At 37.4% G+C, this 22033-nt stretch overlaps 2 protein-coding genes and 1 long non-coding RNA gene across 19 annotated transcripts in view; 1 reads left to right on the forward strand and 2 right to left on the reverse strand.

The window, feature by feature from the left end:
- RAPGEF6 (Rap guanine nucleotide exchange factor 6) overlaps positions 1-5723 on the reverse strand; it is a 197297-nt gene extending 191574 nt beyond the window's left edge. For 6 of the 9 annotated variants that reach the window (XM_072840896.1, XM_072840895.1, XM_072840897.1 and 3 more), the window contains exon 1: positions 5430-5723. In XM_072840896.1, coding sequence (XP_072696997.1) covers positions 5430-5498 — 69 coding nt within the window. In that variant the 5' untranslated portion in view covers positions 5499-5723. Of the gene's footprint in view, positions 1-5181; positions 5276-5429 lie in introns of those variants that run through there. The other 3 variants (XM_072840892.1, XM_072840893.1, XM_072840894.1) reach the window with 3 other exon arrangements.
- Positions 5724-5725: 2 nt separating this feature from the next.
- Positions 5726-22033, forward strand: part of LOC140641305 (uncharacterized) — a 68224-nt gene continuing 51916 nt past the window's right edge. For 2 of the 4 annotated variants that reach the window (XR_012037852.1, XR_012037851.1), the window contains exons 1-2: positions 5726-6309; positions 6496-6712. This is a non-coding gene — a long non-coding RNA (uncharacterized lncRNA). The remainder of the gene's footprint in view (positions 6310-6495; positions 6713-22033) is intronic. The other 2 variants (XR_012037850.1, XR_012037853.1) reach the window with 1 other exon arrangement.
- FNIP1 (folliculin interacting protein 1) overlaps positions 11177-22033 on the reverse strand; it is a 154999-nt gene continuing 144142 nt past the window's right edge. For 5 of the 6 annotated variants that reach the window (XM_072840903.1, XM_072840906.1, XM_072840909.1 and 2 more), the window contains 3 exons: positions 21369-21566; positions 16861-16976; positions 11701-14481 (listed from right to left, as the gene is read on the reverse strand). In XM_072840903.1, coding sequence (XP_072697004.1) covers positions 14403-14481; positions 16861-16976; positions 21369-21566 — 393 coding nt within the window. In that variant the 3' untranslated portion in view covers positions 11701-14402. Of the gene's footprint in view, positions 11360-11700; positions 14482-16860; positions 16977-21368; positions 21567-22033 lie in introns of those variants that run through there. The other variant, XM_072840904.1, reaches the window with a different exon arrangement.

The following is a 22033-nucleotide window of genomic DNA, read 5'->3' on the forward strand; positions in this document are numbered from 1 at the left end:
CCTGGGTGGCTCAGCCAGTTGATCAGTTAACTCTTAATTTTGGCTCAGGTCATGATCTCATGGTCATGGGATCCAACCCAGTGCTGGGCACCCCAGTCAGCACAGAATCTGCTTATCCCTCTCCCACCCACCCCCACTCTTCCCCCTGTGTGAGCACATGCACACACATGCTCTCTCTCAAATAAATAAACCTTTAAAAAATAATTTTTGTCCCTTTGGGGATGATATCACCCCAACTGGGAATGCACGCTTACAAAGTGGCTTCTTGTTCTACACATCTATTTTTCCTTTGCTCTTTTTGCTCTCTGCTTGGAATGACTTCCCTTTAGAGGTCATCCAGACAGCTATTCACAACGTTTAAGATTCAATTAATTGCTCCTCAAAGCTTTTCCTTTTCCCACTTGCAGTCCAAAGTATCCTATCCATACATTTGTCAATGATAACCTTAACATTTTACTGTTTCCATGACTGTCCCCTGACTCATAAATAGGGACCATATCCAAGTTCTTTCTACAACATTCAATTTTAGTATTGTGTCTTACATATTTATTAAATGAAAGGACATACTAATGTTATTATGCAGTTGCGATAACCCTACAACTCAGTTTACCTCAGATAGTCCCTCTTTAACCTGTTATCCTGACATAAATATTAATAGCGCCTCTTTTAACTTGCAAAAAACTATGTAGATTATGACTTATATAGCTAACTTATCTAGACAGTGGACAATTCTGATCAAGAGTGAAACATGTTCCCCAGCATCAATAAAGTGTCACAAACAGAAGAAAAAAAAATAAAGAGAAACATGATGAGATATGGGTATTAAAAAGAACACTGTAGCAGTAAAATAACAAAAAATAAGATGACTCAAGCAAAATAATCAAAGGTAAAAATGATATAAGGGCCTGAAGTAGGGTAGCAAGCATGGGAGGAAAAAAGGTAGAAAGATTCAGGACATAAAATCAAGAAGGCTTAGCAGCCAGTTGGATAGAGAGAAGACTAACAGGGAGAATCATGAGTCTAAACATGAATTTCTAAAGTGAGCAAACTGGGGCAGTCACCAACAGAATACTAAGAGGGAATGATGAGACTTCAACTTAGGAAAGGTGATTAAAGAACCTGGAGGACAATTTAATAGATATATGGATCTAAAGCACATGAAAGGGGGGGCGGTAAGAAAGGCCAGCTGTCAGCCTCTAAATATAAACTGAAGGCAAAGGGGCTGAATGAGGCTTCCCAGGAGGTACAAAATCAAGTTATACCAATAGAAACTATTAGCTTTTTAACATGAGGATCACAAAATGAGTTCTCAATTTTGTTTTAGTACATTTATTCATTATTAAGTACATAAAAATCATGATATTAATCACGGAAATAAACCCTAAGAGAGAGAAGGAGGTCTGAGGTAAAAAAGAAAGGTTATTGACAAAGAATGGTGTTTCATGGGCATTAAGTTGAGGAAGAGACAAAATCAAGACTATAATTTTGACTGTAATATATTAAATTTTCGTAGAACTAAAAATGAGTACCTTAACAGCTTCCATGGATTTAGAGCGCTAAGCTTCTCAGAGTACTTAAGTCTAAAATTTTCCACTTAAAAAAAAAAATCTTTGCGAAGTGGAAAAGGAAATCAAAGAACTACCTCAGGAAAGGACAATGGGCTGTGAAGCTGGGTCTACAAAGTAGGACAAATAAGCCAGAAAGAAAAAACTGTGTTAGAACAGTTTTAAGTGGTATACTGTACAACATATTTTCACATTCCATGTCTGGCTAACTAAGATTAAGTCTGAGATGATAATTTCACATAAGGGCAACAGATGGTTCAAAATAAACAGACTATTAGTTTTGTCCCAGAAACAAACAGAAGACTTCTTTACTCATTACACAATGCAAACATCTGATTACAAGATTATAAGACAGTGATTCTTACCTATTTGTCTATTTTTTTCATAATACTTTGTACACACTAAGCATTAAAAAAAATAGGTTGAATGAATTTTATCCCCTTCTATTACACATTTCATTTGTTTTGGCTGCTGTTCTCCTGCACTGTTTGCTCCCACTCATTCTCTTTTGCTGGTCTCTGCTCTTTACCCCTGATATAGTAGTAATCAACCATGTCACGGGGCTGTGGTCCTCTTCTATTCTCTATGTACACTCGCTGCTGTTGTAATTTCATCCAGTCTCGTGACTTTAAATAGTACCTACTAGCTAATGAGTATAAAGTTTTTATCTCCAGCCCAGCCCTCTCCATAGAAATAGAAATTTGTATATGCAACTCCTTACTCAACATTTCTAATAATTTCACATGTGACACATTCAAAATTGAATTCTTGGGCACCTGGGTAGTTCAGTGGTTAAGAGTCTGCCTTTGGCTCAGGTCGTGATCCCAGGGTTCTGGGACCGAGTCCCGCATCAGGCTCCCCATAGGGAGCCTGCATCTCCCTTGCCTATGTCTCTGCCTCTTTCTCTCTTTCTCTGTCTCCCATGAATAAATAAATAAACTCTTTAAAAAACAAAACAAAACAAAACTGAACTCCCTCCCAAAACCTGCTCCTCCTGCAGCTTTCTCCCATCTCTTTGATGCCACCTGAAACTCTATGATGGTAACTCCAACACCAGTTTTCAGGCCAAAACACTTGAAACCTTGCTCAATTCTTTTTCCCCCCTCAAAGCATACAGCTAATTCATTAACGAATCTTCTGTTGGCTAAACCTTCAAAATATTTCCGTACTTGATTACTTCCTACCACCTGCATTACTATCACTTTAGTCTGAGTTACAATCAGTTCTTCCCAACTGCAACATGATAGCCTCTAACTGATGAATCTGCTTCTTCCTACTGTTACTACCATATTCTATAATCTCAACCCAGCAAGCAACCAGGGGGGCTCTTTAAAAAGTTAAGGAGGATAATATCACTCCTCTACTTCAAAATCCTCTGGCGGCTCTCTCACACAAAAGAAAAGTTAAGGAATTTCTTAGGACTTACAAAGACCCTAATGAAATACTCCCTTCCATACTATTACTGTCTCTCTGACTTCATCTCTTACAATTCTCACCTTTGTTTACTCTCCTCCAGTCACTAGGAGCTCCTTGCTATTCCTTTGAAGGCACCAGACATACTCTCATCTTGGAAGTGCAATGACTATTCCCTCTACTTTGAAAGATGTTTCCCCATATATCTCCAGAGCTAATTCCATCACATGTATCAAGCCTTCACTCAAAAGTCATCTCAAAAATCACAACACTGACCATCTTATTTAAACTGTAACCCAGCCCTTGCCCCTTGCTTCCAATCCCTTTATTCCTTCTCAAATTAGTCATTATCACATATTATTTAACTTGGTTGTATTTATCCATTTCCTCCCTTCCTCCTTTCATAAGAATTCCAAGAACCAGTAGGGCAGGCCTGTTTCGCTCACTGATACATCCCAGTGCACAGAACAGTGCCTTGAACTTACAAGATTTCAATCAATAATTGATAAATGAATATACTTATAATAAAATTTTAAGACTCCACTAAAAGAATAAAGATCTCCTGAAAAGAGAAACATACTTGTGAGGATTTCATCAAATCCTCACAAATAAATCATCACTTGGGTTCAGGTTACCACTTCTTTACTCATACTTTTGTACTGCAAACAAATTCTATACTCACTCCAAAGCACCGCCATGAATCAAGCAGTTAACCATGTTATGCTGATAGATGTCAGGACTCTAGACTGTATAGTTGGTCAGCATTCCCTCAAACAATGCTGCTATTCCAGTAAAACAAGATAAAGTATTTAAAGCGGCACACACTGGCCAACATAATTTTGTGAGTAGTTTAGAAAATCTAAAACAAACAAACAAGGAAGGAAGGAAGGAAGGAAAAATCTCCTAAGGCTCAAAAATAGGCCATTTCAAGATAAGCTAATTATGCTATTAAAGAGGAGATTTTCCCATTAAAGTTTGAATTTATGGGGTGCCTAGGTGGCTCAGTCGGTTAAGCATCTGCCTTCAGCTTAGGTCATGGTCCTTGGGGTCCTGGAATCAAGCTCAGAGTCCGCCTCCCTGCTCCGAGGGAAGCCTGCTTCTCCCTCTCCTCCCTGCTCATGCTCCCTCTTGCAGTCTTTCTCTCAAATCAATAAAAATCTTTTTAAAAAATATAATGTGAATTTATCATAAATATTATTTAAAAGTAAAAGCTACATTATAGATTGCAAGAGTTGCGTAATAGTTTGGTTATATAAAAACTATAGCAGATTCACCTGTGTGAAGGTGAACGCTTTCAATTAGCTCACGACTTTAAGAATCATCACAAGGAAATTAAAACACAAGGGATTATAAATGTAGGTCTCAAAACGAGGACACTGGAAAGAGGCAGAATTTGCCTTGTTTCCATTAAAAGATCAGGATCCCCAAAAACAAAGTTTTGATTTATCACAGCTACAGCTATGGCTTTACTAGTGTCATATCACAAAATACCAGCCCCAAGTTACTGAGACTATGTAAAGTACTATAAATCTGAAAACAAACAAACAAAAAAACAAAACACCACCAAGAGTGACTTGGTAGGAATGAACATTTAATTTCATTTATTGCAAACTATATACATGACAGTCTAACAATCCTTCACACTCTTGTCAGTTTTTGCTTTAAGAAAATATACCATTTTACAGAAACTTCTCCAAATCAAGGAAAACCTTCTCCAAGATCTAAACACTCTATGGGGCTACGCAGAGTTAGAAGGTTTCACTTACTTGACTGAAAATTAGCCTTGAAGTCCCATTAAAATCATTTTAGCAAAAAATAAATAAACAAACAAACAAATAAATAAAATCATTTTAGCTAATGCCACTGATGCTAACCCACTACAGCAAATTTTGGATCCAAGTACAAAATACTAAAAAATTTCCCGCTGACACTCTGAGAAAGTACCACCAAAACCGATCTTTAAGTATGCATCATCCACCAGCAGGATTCGTCACCTGACTGGATGCAAAGTTTTAAACTGATTTTGAAAACTTTCTTTCCGAGGCAACTTCAAGAGGCCTTTAAAGAAAAGTTACTTTTTCATAACATGACTATTACAGATGACTTTACAGTTTCTACCTCGTTTTCCTGTCCATCTACCCAGGGAAAATCTCACTCCGAGACCTACAGTTTGCCCTGAGAAAATACGATTTTGTTACGGTACCTTTTTACCGAAAACACTAGGAAGTCACCGGCAAAGACGGGTGTGCGGGAAGTCTGCACCCCAAGCAGGAAAGGCGGTCATCACCCCTGCGAGAAGGGCCTGGGTGAGGGCGGAGGAGAGACAGAGAACAGATATACTGGCAGCAGGTGCGAGGCTCTGGCAAGGGGACAGTCGCCGCAGGTTTCGGACCGACAGAAGGATGCTGTCCGTTGGACAGCGGGACGCGGGCTATGGTCGGCCAGCCTTACCTCGGGGGTCCGCTCGGGAGGCTTCTTCTTCAGCGCCTGCCTAGCGCCGGGGTCCACGGGTGAGTTCATGGCCGCGGCCCCGGCCCCCGTGCTCCCCAGCCTGCCCTTAGCAGTCCACGAGACGGCACATTCACCTTAAGTAGGGGGACTGTACTCTCCACGCCCGAGGTAGAGAACTCCGGACTGTCCCGGGGTCAGTGTTCGAGGAAACAAGCCTTCGCAACGCCCGCCCAGGGCCTCAGCCCACGCGCGACTGGCCAGAGGGAAGCCCGCACGGGGGCGGAAGGAGGAGCAGTGCGCGTGCGCAGCAGGGAGAGCACGCAAACGAGCGCCCAAGGGCGTGCCTCCGCGGTGACGTAAAAACTGGGGCGGTGCAGTTAGGCCTCTTTCGACTCCTCTTCGTGAGATTTGAAGACACGTCGCGAGATCTTACCTAAACCCGTCACGACATCCGCCTCGGATTTGCGGTTACGGCCATTCCAACTTCCGGTGCAAGGGCCGGAAACTAGCTGTGAGGGACTGAGCAAAAGTAGGCTGTTGGGGCAGAACCGTCAGGGTAAACGCTCTGGGGGGAGGGTTTTGTTTGTGCCTCAATCCGGAAGCTCAGGGCGTGGCCACGCCCCGGGCCAAACTCCAGTTCTGCAACGCCGACGCCCCTCCCTTGGAGTAAGTGCAGAAGTCTCCACTGCAGTTCGGCGAACAAGGAAGTTCGTTCACTCTCTTCCGTGCGTTTCTTTCAATAAAACGAATCTTGTGGGAGGAGGCCGTCAGGAAGTACTTTAACGGACCATTATGGACGTCCGGAGATCAGGGCAGAGAAATTCGAAGTCTCGTGGCCTTGAGCAGGGGTTGGCGGGCGCTGGTCCTGCGGCCCCTCCCAGTGAGTGCTGGCCCGCGAAGTCACGTGTGTACTGCGTGCGCGGAACCCGTACCCAGGGCAGCCCTTACCCAGGGTCGGAGGGGGTCGTGGGGCGAGGGGGCGGGTGTCGGGAGGATATAGGGCCCCCTAGACTCAGGAGTGATCAATTCCGCACTGCATTTACATACTAGCCTGTTTTCCCAACAGTTTCCATTTATTTACTGGTCCCTTGGTAAGAAAAAGAAAGACCACCCTTGAGGCTAGCCAGCACCTGCAAATGAGGTTTTCACTGTGCGACGACTGACGGAATTCCAGAATCCGTCGTTCATCAATAGTGTTTTTCACTGTTCTTTTGGCTGCACTGGTCTCAAAATTCTTCTTAGCCATCATCGACATATTTTCACTGGATTTTAAGCGTCCTGAGGTCTGTATACCACATGTAGGTATATCTTAGTATTTCTCACAGCAATTACCATAGTTCACTAAAGAACTCAGTGTTTTATGATTATCAGTTTTTTAATGACGTGATAAGAATTGTATTTGAGAGTAACAAAAGGGAAAGGAGAATTCAGGCTGCAACATTGGTATTTCTGGGACTTGGTAACGATGGCTGATATTAAATAATAGCTTTGTTTTCTGTTGGTCGTTGGGCTTGCTCAAACTTGTAGTTTACAACATACCATTAGCACATCTCTTTTTTGAGTATAGGCCAAAAACCAAACCAGGGAAGTTGTGGCTCAGCCATCCTGGAAATTAATTGTAGAGAGATCCCAAGGAATTGCAATGACCCATTTTCGTCATGTTGTGTCTATATAAACATGCTGCCAAAGGTCTGCCTAGACTCACAAAGGTTAGCCCTTCCATTCTTCAAGGATCAGTTTCTAGGGCCACATATTTGAAAGAAGGTAAAGGAATTAAAGTATGATAACCATGAGCTTAGACGTTAGGATAAACATCTGAATTTGTCTTTAATAGGCTATTTCTATTTAAACCACTTGAAGTGGGGCACCTGGTTGGCTCAGTGGTTGAGATCTGCCTTTGGCTCAGAGTGTGATCCCCAGGTCCCGGGATCAAGTCCTGCATCAGGCTCCCCACATGCAGCCTGCTTCTCCCTCTGCCTGTGTCTCTGCCTCTCTCTCATGAATAAATAAAATCTTAAAAAAAAAAAAAAAAAGGAAACCACTTTAAGTTAATCTCTCTTAAATTCAGTTTATCAGTAAAATGGGAATAGTAAAGGACCCATTGCTTATATGAGATAATTTATGTGAAGTACTTTGGCTGTTGTCTGCACAACGCAGGCACACTTTACCTCTGAAAAGTAATTTCTCTAAAGCTGAAATAAACGTTTGAAGAACTAGAAAGTATTTTTTTAACCCCTAATTTTTTTTCATTAGTAACTTGTAGAAACACATTTAGGCATTCTTGAAAATGTGGAGCAAGAACTGTCAAACTGCAGGTTATGTGTAAACTAGGAAACTGCTTTGCCAGAAAAATCTTCTAGTAACACTGAAACATACCCTTTCACAGTAAGTCCAGTGCTTGATAATATGTGCTGAAGAATACCCATGTACACCAGAAAAGATGAACAAAAATGTTCATTGTTCATATTAGCCAAAAACTAAAAATAACACCAATGCCCATCAATAATAGAATAAGTGTATTATGGTATCATTAGATTCAGTGGATAGAATCTCCACCATAATGTTGAGAGAAAAAAAAAAAACAAAATATGAAGTATAATTAAAACCTAGAGCTCAAATACAGGCAAAATTAAATTATGTCACACAAGGATGCATAGACAGATAAAATTATAAAGAAAAAGGGAGATGTTCACAAAAATCATGTTGGTAGTTACAAAAAATGATGAGACTATTATGATCAGGACAGGGCACATGGAGTAAGGGACTTCTAGGTTACTAAAAATAATCTTCTTGACCTAAGTTATGGTTGCATTACTGTATATTGATTTTTGTGTATATATTTCATGGCAAAAATTACACAAAAATAACCTATTAGGCTTTTATCCTAAGACAGCAATAGTAAAAACAATAAATGTCCATGATAACTATACAAAGATGAACGTAAGCGCATTTTCAAAATCTTTCTTGTCCTTACTACTCTGTATTGTGCTCTAGTATGCTGAAAAAAGTGAATAGACAATGAAAACTCTAGTAACTTTTCAGAGAAAAGGCAACCTCTAAGGATTCACCAGGACTAGCTGGTATCTGAAAGGAAAAATAATGGTTCTGAATGCAAGTAGTCTATTAAATTCTAGGAAAAACAAAACATGATTAAATCTTTAAAAATATATAAATATATATATGGCTTAACTCCCTACTCTCTTATTTTCTTCATTATACTTACCACAACCTGACTCCATATTTTTTATTAAAGATTATTTATTTATTTATTCATGAGAGACAGAGGCAGAGACACAGGCAGAGGGAGAAGCAGGCTCCATGCAGGGAGCCTGACATGGGACTTGGTCCCAGGACTCCAGGATCACACCCTGGGCCGAAGGCGGCGCCAAACCAATGAGCCACCCAGGCGCCCCTGACTCCATATTTTCATCTCTCTACCCAACTAGTGGGAAATAAGTAAACTCCCTAAGGACACAGAAGAAGGTTTGTATTATTTACTGGCATGTCGCTGGCACTCAGACTTGTGTCCAGCATATAACAGGTTTTCAATGAGTCTGTTGAATGAACAAATGGAACTATCTAAGGATTAAGTAATGAAGAGGGGATTTTGATGTATAAAAAAAAAAAGATAAGCACTTGACTTGTCTAATGGCAAAGAAAGAGGTAAATGTTTTATGCAAAACCAAAACCTTATTAGGCAGACACTCATAATGGCTATCTTAACAAAACAAAAAAAGCAAACCAACAAAAATATGGGAGTAAAGAGCACTGGTTTTAATAGCACCTGGAATGAAGTAAAGACTTAAGATTTGGAGTATGCTGGGAAATTGAGTCACTACCAGAGGGGGGGTGGGTGGGAAACAACCCATGTTCTGGCCTAAATTCATAAAGGCAATTATAGTTGTTAAATCAGAATCTGAGGGGGAGGTGTCTAGGAATTAGTATTTCTCAAAAGCTACGTAGGTTAAAAAAAAAAAAAAAAAGCTACGTAGGTGTTTCTAATATGCAATCAGGTTTAAAAACTACTTTTAGTTTTTAGTAGTTTAAAAACTACTAACTCAGGTTCTGGACTAGTCTTACCAGACTTAATTCCAGTCCCTTCACACAGTGAAGGATACGGACTTGTGAGTGCTGGGCTGTGATACAAAAGCAGCATCCCAAATTTCTTGAGAAAATAGCATCTCCCTTATACCTACACATTTCAAAAATGTGAGTCCCCTTGAGACCATTTAGGTAATGTTGCCTTTACCAAGAATCTGAAGATGAGCACTGAGGTGAATAGAGAGACCTATTTCAAAAATGTGAGTCCCCTTGAGACCATTTAGGTAATGTTGCCTTTACCAAGAATCTGAATATGAGCACTGAGGTGAATAGAGAGACCTATTTTGGACTGTTATTTAAAAAGTCAGTTGGAAATAAGGAAGCTCAAGCCTCTTCAACGTAGTCTGCTCCTTAGAGTAAATGCAGATTTATCGGAGATCTGATCAGTGTTAACCCAGAGACCTGTCTGTAATCTAATGAAGGGACTGATCTAGTCTCACACTGATCAGTCCCTTTTAAAAGAATTACAAGGGACCAAGATTCAGGAGGCAGTGGAAGTTGGGGAAGCTCAGCCTATGCTTGAAGACAATCACCAAAGTTCTCCTGACAAATAATGGGTGGGAATTTCACATATTCTTTAAAAATATCTTTTGGGCTGCTTATATTTTTTTCTTTTGGTTGGTGGATGCATTTGAAAGGTTAAACCTAGAACAAACATAACCAAGTCCATGGTTTACACTCCAAAGCAAGGATAAGAAGCACTACATTCTCCAACCTTTGCCTTTTTAGCTAAGTCCTTCCTACTCAAAGCTACAATTCTTCAGCTCCCACTGCACCTTCACCTCAGGTTTTGTCCCACGTGTCATTCCACTCTACATTCTACATTGGCAAAAACAAATGAATACAGATAATCTTTTACAATACATTTGTCACCACATACTGGGTGGAAACCACTCTGGTCTGAGAAACAAAATGAACCCTCATAAGAAAGACTGTATGATCTCAGATTAGATTCCATGTTTCAGATTCTTACTGCCAAAATCATTCCTCTATGGTTCTCAGAAAGATTTCTCTAAATTTATTAAATTTTCTCTAAATTTATATGCGGGAATAGCACAAAGTGACACAGATACCAATTATAAACCTCTAAAATATCTGATGGATGCTTCCCAAATACTGGATACTTCCTCTCTGCTTTAAAATAGTGCACTTATTTTCTTTTGTCTAATGTAAGAGTGATAAATATAAAATAAGACCATCGTCACTACAAAAATCCACTGGTCTAATTCTGCCCCCCGACATTAACTCTGCCCAAATCAACTGGCCTGAGTAAGATAAGGCAGCATCCCAACAGCCTACTCAGGGCTGAATCACGGCTGCAGAGCAGGCTCTCTAGGCTGATGAAAGAGCTTACTTACCCTATAATGAAGATGAAGAGGACGGACATGCTCAAAGGCACATGCAAATCAGTGAACAAACCAGGATTAGAATACAAACCAATTGGCCAATTTTTTGGGGGGGCGGGGGGATGTTTAATTATAAACTCAGTGGTAATCTGTATTGGATACAATGTTTTTAATAGGTTTACATGGCTTCTAGGTTTTAAATGATTTTGTTTTCAAAAAAGCAGTTAAAGAAATTTTCTGTTTGTCATCATGAAGAACAGGTCAAAAATAACATACCAGTATATTTTTTATGACTATACTTTCATTTATAAGAACATAATGTTAGGGACGCCTGGGTGGCTCAATTGTTTAGCACCTTTCAGCTCAGGGTGTGATCCTGAGGTCCTGGGATCAAGTTTCACATTGGGCTCCCCATAGGGAGCCTGCTTCTCCCTCTGCATACTATGTTTTTGCCTGTCTGTGTCTTTCACGAATAAATAAAACCTTAAAAAAAGAAAAAGAAAAAGAAAACATAATGTTAAATTCTCCCCACAACCACTGGGAGAATAGTGGGGAGGCTGGACAGTTTACTCAATAATAGCAGCAGCCAAGAATGCATTGAGATAAATTGATAAAATTTGATTATTTCACTTGATTCGCACAACCGCTTCAGAAAGCAGATTCTACTAAATACCAGTAAAGAAATTTGGGATTAAAGAATGACATTATGAGCAAAGTCACATATCTAGAAGTGCCACACTTGTGAAAAGAATACAAGTCAACAGACACCAGAGTCTACAATATTGAATATACCTGATCAAATATGAAATAAAAGACCAATATCGTCCATCAAATTGACGTGTATTTATTGCACAAATTTCCCCTAGAACTGGGAGGTTATTATAATACAGGTGTACATTTGAGAAATGTATACAGAACAAGGAACAAGTATGTACATTTTACATATCCCACCATCTAAATAACTTAGAGAAAGCAGAACAATCTCATAAGACATCCACCAGAAGTAGGCATTGTGTATGCCTACTTTTTTTTAAAAGTGATCATCCCCAGTGTATGCCAATTGCAACAAAATGAAATCTGTGCTAGAATGTTTATTGCACTTAACATTTTCAAACTCAAAATTAAGACATATTAATAAAAGCCAGGAATATTTCAAATCAAACCAATTAGTTTATATACAAGGAAAAATTAGTTTTAAATCTATAATGTAAAATATCCCTTTTTCATGTCCTGTTGCAACAGGTTTTTTTCCTATTGCAATAAACAGGTTTTTAAAATATGTAACACATCTATCTGTACCATAAGAAGTTGAAAAAATTATTTTGAACAGGCCAAAACTCTTCACATTCATCATAATGATCACACTTTAAAGAAGTAGCAGCTCATTCCTTGGGCTTTGTGTAAGAAAAACAAGACTATGATGAAGGTAGAAATTACAGTGGGTTAGGAATTATAAAACTCAGGAATCCTATAAGGATTAATGATTCTATGAGAAACTATAGGCCTCTTCCTTCTGAGCAAAGCTTAGCTTTAAAAAGAACAGTAGCATGGGCCATCCATTTATTGAAGGCTAGATTTCCTAAATGATAATTAAGAGATTTCAAACAGGACTGTGAATAGTTTGATGATTAATTAAGGAAACAAGCAAAAACAGACATTATCTACCTGCTACATATCATTCTGAACTACAATAAAAAAATAATGTACAATGGCCCACATATGAATCTGCCTATATTCCGAATTCTGCCAAAGAGATTGATTCATAGAACTCCAAGCAATAAGAGGGAAGAATTTCAATAATTAATGGAATACGGAAATTAAGCCAAAGAAAACAGAATCATAAACACTCTGGCAGCAAGTCATCCATAGGAGACTCAAGTACTAACTGGGATCAGCTGATAGGACACAGGGGCAAGTGATTGCAGGCACAACAATTTCAGGTTTACACTCCATCAAAACAACCATTTCTTGCCTAGTTGGAGATTTCTTGAATACATAAAGAACAAGGCAAAATGTGACCCAACACTATAAATTCAAGGCCAAAGACTAAACGAACCACAGGAATTTTCCTTAATTACTGAAAATTCAAACAGCAAGAATGAATATATCATACAGTAATTGTACTTAGTAAGAGAATAAGCAAGTGGGTTTTTTAAGCTAATCAATTATGATGAAAATAGTCCATGAAAGCAGAAACCAATTTCACTTCTAGCATTAAACATATCTTAGATCAGATAAGAATAAACTATAATGTAGTATTCAAGTAAACTGAGGTAGTAGAGTATATTGAAAACTTTATCTACCTATCTTTCTATTTACATTACTTACAAGAGTTTGGTTCCATATTAGCCTTTCTCATAAGCAACACTCGGCAATATATACAAAAACATTAACAATTGAAAAGTGAAAATATTTGAAAAAATTAGATTTTGGAAGGGACAGACTATTAAAAGAGAAGAATTTTAAGAGTTAACGAGCTCTATTAGTGTAAACTGAATATTATGAAGGACTGAGAAAAATATTCAGTTCCTGTGGGTTTAAGAAGGGCTGATACTGAAAGCAAAGGCCTTGGCTACCTGAGCACTTTTAAAGAAAATAGTATTATTTTTCCCAATGCTTTGGTGTAATTTTTAATCCTAATTTTCATTTATTAAATTAGATGCAAATATGTAAATATTAACATTTATAAGAATTAGCTTATACTTATAAACAAAACAAATAGTATAAAGTTGTATTCTTATTTGGGGAATCTACATTCCTCAGCCTTAAAAAAAGATCGGCTTTAGTTTATTTTAGGGTGTATGAACAGAAAATTCACCACAGAGTAACATTTAAACACTATTTACAATTGATACTAGTTGAAAATATTATTTTTAAAAAAGGCATGTTTACCAATCAATCTTGTATTTCTTACCTCTGCTTTTTTAAAAAATAGATACATATGTACACTTGGATGGATAACATACACACATTTACACTCATTATTCTGGATTTATTATAATTAACAGGCTGTTTAAAATACTTTAAGAGATACCCCCAAAATTAGCTATTTTGAATTGAAAAACAAAAGAACAAATAAGCTTTTATAGATCTATCTATACCTTAGAAATAAGGAATTAAAACTAATGAAATGACTATTTCTGAGCCATTTAATTGGAGACATCCATTGCTATTTATGAGTGTGGCAACACGGGAGTGATCATATGAAATTCCTTGATGTTATTCATTTAGAAATTTCTACACTTTGGCTTTTTCAAATGCTTTCCCTCAAAATTATTTATGCTGTTTTCGTTTAACTTGGTTTAAAATACACCACCACCCAAAGTCCAGCCAAAAGGAAGAATAATCCAATGATCACACAATATGTACTGCAACACAGGATACCCAGGCATTTGACTCATTCAGATGGAAGTCTAACAGGGAAAAAAAAACAAAAAAACAAAAAACTGCCATAAACAAATGTTGTATCTGCTTCCTTGGTTTCTATTTAACTTTATACTGAAGTTAATTCCTAACAACCTTTATGTTAAAGGAGTATCTGAGCAACATATGGAGAATGAGTGCTTGCTACAGCAGCCAGAAGAGGAAGATCACTGGATTCAATCCTGAAATAAAGAAAAAAAAATCTCAGTTTAGGCTCTCTGTACCAGGACATGTGTCTTACAGGCAATGACTGCTATCTATGTACCATGTTTCAGCATTCAAGAACCTAGGCCACTTTGGCGAAAAGGAAAAGAAAGGGTAAGAAGAGAGTTGAAGATTACACAAACTGGAAATGTTTCAGTAAGTAAAAACTAGAACAAAAGATTTTTTTAAACAGAAACTACTGAAACCCAAGAGTAAGTAACAAGTCATGGATGTAGGAAGGCATCTCACTGATCTAATAGACTAGGCATTAGGGCAAGGGATAGTATCTAACAAATACAACAAAGTATAATAATAGAGTGACTGTGTCCACCTATACTGTTTTGGATATAAATGTTTTTATAGGGCAGCCCCAGTGGCTCAGTGGTTTAGAGCCACCTCCAGCCCAGCGTGTGATCCTAGAGACCTGGGATCAAGTCCCACGTCGGGCTCCCTGCATGGAGCCCGTTTCTCCCTCTGCCTGTGTGTCTCTGCCTCTCTCTCTCTCTCTGCCTCTCTCTCTCTCTCTCTCTGTGTCTCTCATGAATAAACAAAATCTTAAAAAAAAAAAAAAAAAAGATCCCCAACGTACTTTAAAAAAAAAAGTTTTTATAGAAGTACCTAGGGGTGCCTGGGTGGCTCAGTCAGTGAAGTGTCCAACTCTTGGTTTCAGCTCTGGTTATAATTTCAGGGTCATGAGATCAAGCCCCACATTGGGCTTTGCACTCAGAACAAGTGGATACTGCTTGAGATTCTCTCCTTCTCCCTATGCCCCTTCCTCTGCTCACATGTGCTCACTTTCTTGCTCTTTCTCAAATAAATAAAATCTTAAAAAAAAAAAAAAAAAAGTACTAGGAAGAAGTAAGGGAAGCTTTTTTTGGGGGGTGGGGAGCTTCTTAAAAAATACATCCTTTCCCTTTTTATAGGGAAAAAAGTGGCCAAAAACATAGAAAAGGTTATGTTAAAAAAAAAAAAAAGTTATGTAGACTCATTCACAGAGAATTAATCTGAATAAAATCATATTATATATTTTTTTCAGCTAGTAGCTTGACAAAGATGGAAAACTCTGGCAATAGCCAGCAGTAGGAAGAATATGCTTCCTATTGTCTGTGAGAATTTATTCTGATACTTTTCTGATGACCTTTATTTAGTTTTACCTATCACGATAACAATATCCATCAAAAATTTAATACATCTATCCTTTAACTAAAAAATTTTAAGAATTTATCCTACAAACTGCAAAGATTTATATTCATTCTAGCATTGATTTGTAACAGTACAAAACCTGAAAATAATCTAAATTCTACCACATAATGAAATGCTATACAACCATTAAAAGTATGGAGATAAATCAGTTTTTACTTATATGAACAAACATTCACAATATATTAAAAGGCAAGTTGCATGATGATATACAGAAAGTAAACCAAATTATACTTTTTATCCTATATATTTAAAAATTCTGTAAGAAGACACAATCCATTAATTGTGTTTGGTGAGAGTCAGAAGTTGGGGAAAAGTCACTGACAATTTTCATTTTATGCCAAAATGTACTGTAAAATTTGGTTATATGCAAACTACATTAAAAACTAGTTTAAATTTTTTAAAAATAAAGGCATAAAAAATAAAAAAATAAAGGCATGACACAGAATCATCTATTCCAATCAAGATAAGAAATAATATTAAATAGTAATATTTAATTTGGTTTCTGACACACAGTTGCTACTTGATGTTGGCTCTCCCTTCTAAAAAGCTTAATTTCAAAGATTTTTAGTTTGTTTTAATTTGTGCAATTAGGATTTCAGGAAATAATTCACACACATACATACACACATGCACAGGAAGTAGCCATAGAATACAGGCAAAGTGACTACAGAATATGATAAAAAGGCTAGACAATGTCTCCCACTAATTTCCTGTTCCTCCTTCAGTTAGCATTTTAGAAAAGTATATTCTTCCCAGGGATAACTGCAAAATAGACAGACATGGTATAAAGATAATGGGGTATAAAGGTAATGGGGTAGGAGTAATAATATGTAGGTAATGTACTACCACCCACAGAATAGTGTTACTTCAATCAGCTCATCTGGATGGCAGGGCAGATGCTGGAAATGATGAGTTTACAATATTTGTAAATTACAAGTTTCTCAACTTATTGTAATAGTACAAGAGATGATGCTTTTCAGATCAGTGGAAGCTAGGAATCTGCTTTTATATGGTATAGAGCAACCCAACTGACAACAGTATCCAATTTCTAATAGGAAAAGGACTTTAAAGGAAAAAAGGCAATTCTGGGGAATATTCTTTGCCTAAAGAAAGTGCAATGAGAAAACAAAGCCAAAAAGAAACCATAAACATACCCTAGAACCACTCCTAGTTCCTTGACGTGAACACGCATCTGTCCCCTCAGGTACTCAGATAGCATTTTGCTCTTGAAGTATAACTCCTGTAATCGGTCTTCTAGATGCATTACACACTGCAGTTAAGGGGGAAACAAAGATCAGGTCAGAAAACATTTTCTAATTCAAAGTGATGGCAAATTCCAAAGCAACATGTTTATGACAATTCAGTTTAGTTACTCCTATATAAATTAAAACTTGGAGCACATTTTTAAAGCACATAATTTTAGCTAAAAGGAGTGTAAATTTTTCTCTAATTCATCCTATAGAGTTTAGATCCTATAGATTTAGATCCTATAGAGTTTTTGTTTAAATGCAGTAAATTAAACATAACATAAAATTTACCATTCTACCATTTTTAAGTGTGAAAGTGAGAAGCATTAAGTACATTTAAAAAGATATGAAATTATCACCACTACACATTTTTTTTTTTTTTAATGATAGTCACAGAGAGAGAGAGAGAGAGTGAGAGAGGCAGAGACACAGGCAGAGGGAGAAGCAGGCTCCATGTGCCGGAAGCCCGATGTGGGACTTGATCCCAGGTCTCCAGGATTGCGCCCTGGGCCAAAAGCAGGCGCCAAACCGCTGCGCCACACAGGGATCCCACCACTACACATTTCCAGGACTTAGAAGATGTTTTTATTCCAAATTTGATAAATGTAACACTCATAAATTGATGCATTTCAAATGTATGTCTATAGGAAATACATTATCCCATGGAGAGTTATTATCCCATGGAGAGTTAAAGAAAAAAGTTGGCAGTAGCCCACAGAGAATGCTCAGTAGTCCTTACTAGAAAAAAGACATTTTTAGGCTAGAACATCAAAAACTAAAATATATACACTTCATTTATTATCAACTAAGTTGCTCAATTTAATAAAACAGGTGGTTTTGCATGTGAATTGAAACTATACATTTGAGGAAAAAATATGAATTTCAGGTGTTAAAGCACTAAATTCTTGCAGGGTGTTCCTTTCCAATGAAATTCAACTATTAAAACTACTAATAGGGGTAACCTGGATGGCACAGTTGGTACTGTGTGGGACTCTAGTACTCAGGGCTGTGAGTCTAAGCCTCAATTAGACATGGAGCTTACTTAAAAAAAAAAAAAAAAAAAAAAAACCAAACTGCTAATAAAAACCCACTTTCTTCTTGGCAAAACAAAATAGAAACTATGTATATATATAATACACACACACAAACACACAAACTTTGTATGTAATTTACATATATTTGTGAATTTACCATATTATCCACCACACGGCATGCACTCACGACCCTGAGATCAAGACCTGAGATGTGATCAAGAGTCGGACACCTAACTGAGCCACATAGGGGATGTCCCATATTACCCATTTTTAAGTATACAATTCAGTGGCATTAAGTACAGTCACAGTGTTGTATAACCATCATCGCTTTCCATGTCCAGAACTTTTTTCATTTTCTTGAACATTAACTCTGTACCCATTATATAATAAATCCTCATACCCTCCTCCCCCAAGCCCTTGGTAATCTCTACTTCCTCTCTCTCTCTGAATTTGCCTATTCTAGATACCTCATTTAAGTAGAATCCTGTAATTAATCTGTCCTTTCTACTTATTCTACTTAGCATAATGTATTCAAGGTTCATCCATATTGTATCAGAATGTCATTCCTTTTCATGGCTGAAATATTCCATTCTATGTATTAATACACATTCTGCTTATCCATTCATTTGTTAATGGACCCAAGTTGTTTCAACTTTTGGCTATTGTAAATAATGCTGCCGTAAACATGATGGTACAATTATTTGAGTCCCTGCTTTCAAATGTTTTGAGTAAAACCTCAAAGGCAGAACTTCTGGATTACAGGACAAATACAATGTTAACCTTCTTGAGGAACTGCCAAGGTGTTTTCCACAGCAGCTGGGGCATTTTACATTCCCACCAGTGACGTACAAGGGTTCCAATTTCTCCACATTTAGGATACTTGATGCTTTTATGTTTTTGATCATAGCCACACTATGAGTGTGAAGGAGTATCTTACTTTGGTTTTAATTTGTACTTTCCTAAAGATCATTTCATATGCTCAATGACCATTTATGCATCTTCTTTAGAGAAATGTCTATTTGCCTATTTTTATTCTTTAATTTTTTTAAAAGATTTATTTATTTACTCATGAGACACACACACACGAGAGAGAGAGAGAGAGAGAGAGAGAGAGAGGCCGAAACACAGGCAGAGGGAGAAGCAGGCTCCATGCAGGGAGCCTGACATGAGACTTGATCCCAGGTCTCCAGATCAGGCCATGGGCTGAAGGCAGCGCTGAACTGCTGAGCCACCCAGGCTGCCCTATTTGCCTATTTTTAAACTGAGTTTTTCTTTGTTACTCTGGATATCAATCTCTGAAGATATATGATTTACAAATATTTTCTCCTGCTCTGCATATTGTCTTTTCATTTGATGGTGTCTTTTGGTAAACAAAGATTTCAATTTGACAAAATCCCATGTATCTACCTCTTACTTTTGTTGCCTATGCTTTTGGTGTTAAATCCAAGAAATATTTGCCAAATCAAATGCCATAAAGATTATCCCCTATGTTTTCTTTGAACAGTTTTACAGATAGTTTAAGCACTTAGGTTTCGATTTAAGTCAGATTCAAGTTTGAGTTCATTTCTGTACAAGGCATAAGGTAAGGGTACTTGCCATGTGGATATCCAATTTTCTCAGCATGATTTATTGCAAAGGTCCCTTTCCTCTTTGAATGGTCCTGTTTCCCTTGTCTAAAACCAAATGGCCATATAAGTAAGGGTTTATTTTTGGACTATTAAATTCTATTGGCCTATATGTTTGTCCTTATGCCAGTGTCACACTGTTTTGATTACTATCACTTTGTAATGAGTTTTGAAACTGGGAGGTGTGAGTCCTCCATCTTTGTTCTTTTTTTAAAGATTATTTTGGCTCTTCAGGTGCCTTGAGAGTTCATGCAAATTTTTAGGATGCATCTATTTCTTCAAAAAAAAAAATTTAAAAAAAATAAATAAAAATAAAAATAAAAAAAGGAAGTCATTGGGATTTTTTATAAGGATTGCATTGAACCTGTAGATTACTTTGAATAGTACTGTGATCTTAATAATATTGGGTCTTCCAATCTATGAACACAAAATGTCTTTCCATTTCTTTAATTTCTCTCAGCGATGTTTTCTAGTTTTCAGTATACAAGTCTTTTGTGCATGGTCTAATTTATTACTAAGTAATTTATTCTTTTGATGCTATTTTAATTGCTTTCTTAACTTCCATTTTAGACTGTTCATTGCTATACAGGCTCAGACTCACAATACAGTACAGTCTACTGTACATACATAGTGTATGTAAATCGAACTATATTTGCACACTGATTTTGTATCTTTCAATTATTTTGCTCATTTTTAGCTCTAACAGTTTTTTTTTGTGGAATCTTTAAGTTTTCTACATTAAAGATTATATCATCTGCAGGGATAATTTTACTTCTTCCTTTCCAATTTGGATGCCTTTCATTTCTTTTTCTTGCTCAACTGCTCTGACTAGGGCTTTCCAGTATTAGGTTGAATAGAAGTGGTGAAACTGCTCTGACTAGGGCTTTCCAGTATTATGTTGACTAGAAGTGGTGACAGTGGGCTACCCATGTCTTGTCCATGATCATAAGGGTAAAACTTTTAATATTTCACCAATGAGAATAATGTTAGCTGTGGTTTTGTGAAATGTGGACTTTATCATGTTGCTCTACAGAGGTTTTTAAATAAGCTGTATTGTATCTGTCCTAACAAGAAAAAAAAAAAAGAAATTTGAAAGTTGGAAAATAGTGTCTTCAGTAAGAAGTTATTCAGTATTATGAAGAGGGATCATTCAAAGTCCTGACATGACAATGAGGCTCTAGAAAGCACTGGCATTCTGCACAAAACGTGAGGACACTACATGTCTATATCTTACATTAAACTAGTCAGGCACTAAATTCTAGCTGCTGAAACCATACAATAAATAGACATGTAGAGATCCCCCTCTGTCTTAGTCAGGTTGGGCTGCCATTATAAAATGGCACAGATTAAATGACTTAAAAAAAGAGAATTATTTTCTCATAGTTCTGGAGATTGGAAGTATAAAGGTCAGGGTGCTAGCATAGTCCAGTTCTGGCGAGAGCTCACCTGGGCACAGAGATGACTGCCTCTGCTTGTGTTCCCTTTTCATAGAAGGTCATGAATCCCAGCATAAGGGCTTCACCCTCGTCACCTCATCTAACCCTAATTATCTGCCAAAGGCCCATCTCGAAATACCATCATACTGAGTGTTAGGGCATCAACACATGGATTTTAAAGGAACACAAACCTTCAGTCTATAACCACTTTTTTCCAAGAAACAGTGATGAAGCTAACAGCAGTATTCAATGTAGGCATATACTAAATAAAATTGTCAGCTCTCAGAGTGCTAAATAATTCAAGCCTTATACATACTTACAAAATTTGGAGACAAGTTATGTTTATAAAGCTGAAGAGTGGAATGAAGCAGGTTGGACACAAGACTGGAAACCAATACTTCCTTTCCCAATTTATTATCTGTCATCCGTCTCTGGCTACTGGCCACTTGAACAGTCCATTTATCCATATCTGCTATAATACAGACAGCTTCTGCTATTGGTTCATCCAACACTGGATGCTGGAAAGAAGAATTCATCTTATAATGAGCAAATGAAGTTTTCAAATAAATGTTAATGAAAATAAGGCAAGGAAGAGATATCAAAAACAGAATAAAAGAATATTAAATTCTGACAGCTATTGCCAAAGAATTCTTAACAGTGGAAAATGGAATATTTAATTAGCTCAGTAACAAATACCCTGAGACATCTTATAGAAACCATCCCTAGGGGAATCTGGGTGGTTCAGTTAGTTAAGCATCCAACACAGGTCATGATCTCAGGCTCATGAGATCAAGACTCAGCTGGGCTCCATGCTCAGCAGGGAGTCTACTTGAGATTCTCTCTCTTTTCCCTCTGCCCCCCCTCACTCTCTTTCTTTCAAATAAGTAAATCTCAAAAAAAAAAAAAAAAAAGAAAAATAATCACTGTAGAGATTCATTACCAGAACTCTTTTTGTTTTTAATTTTTTAAAGATTTATTTATTCAT

This window comes from Canis lupus, chromosome 10, assembly GCF_048164855.1.
Source record: "Canis lupus baileyi chromosome 10, mCanLup2.hap1, whole genome shotgun sequence".
Taxonomy (NCBI): Eukaryota; Metazoa; Chordata; class Mammalia; order Carnivora; family Canidae; genus Canis; species Canis lupus.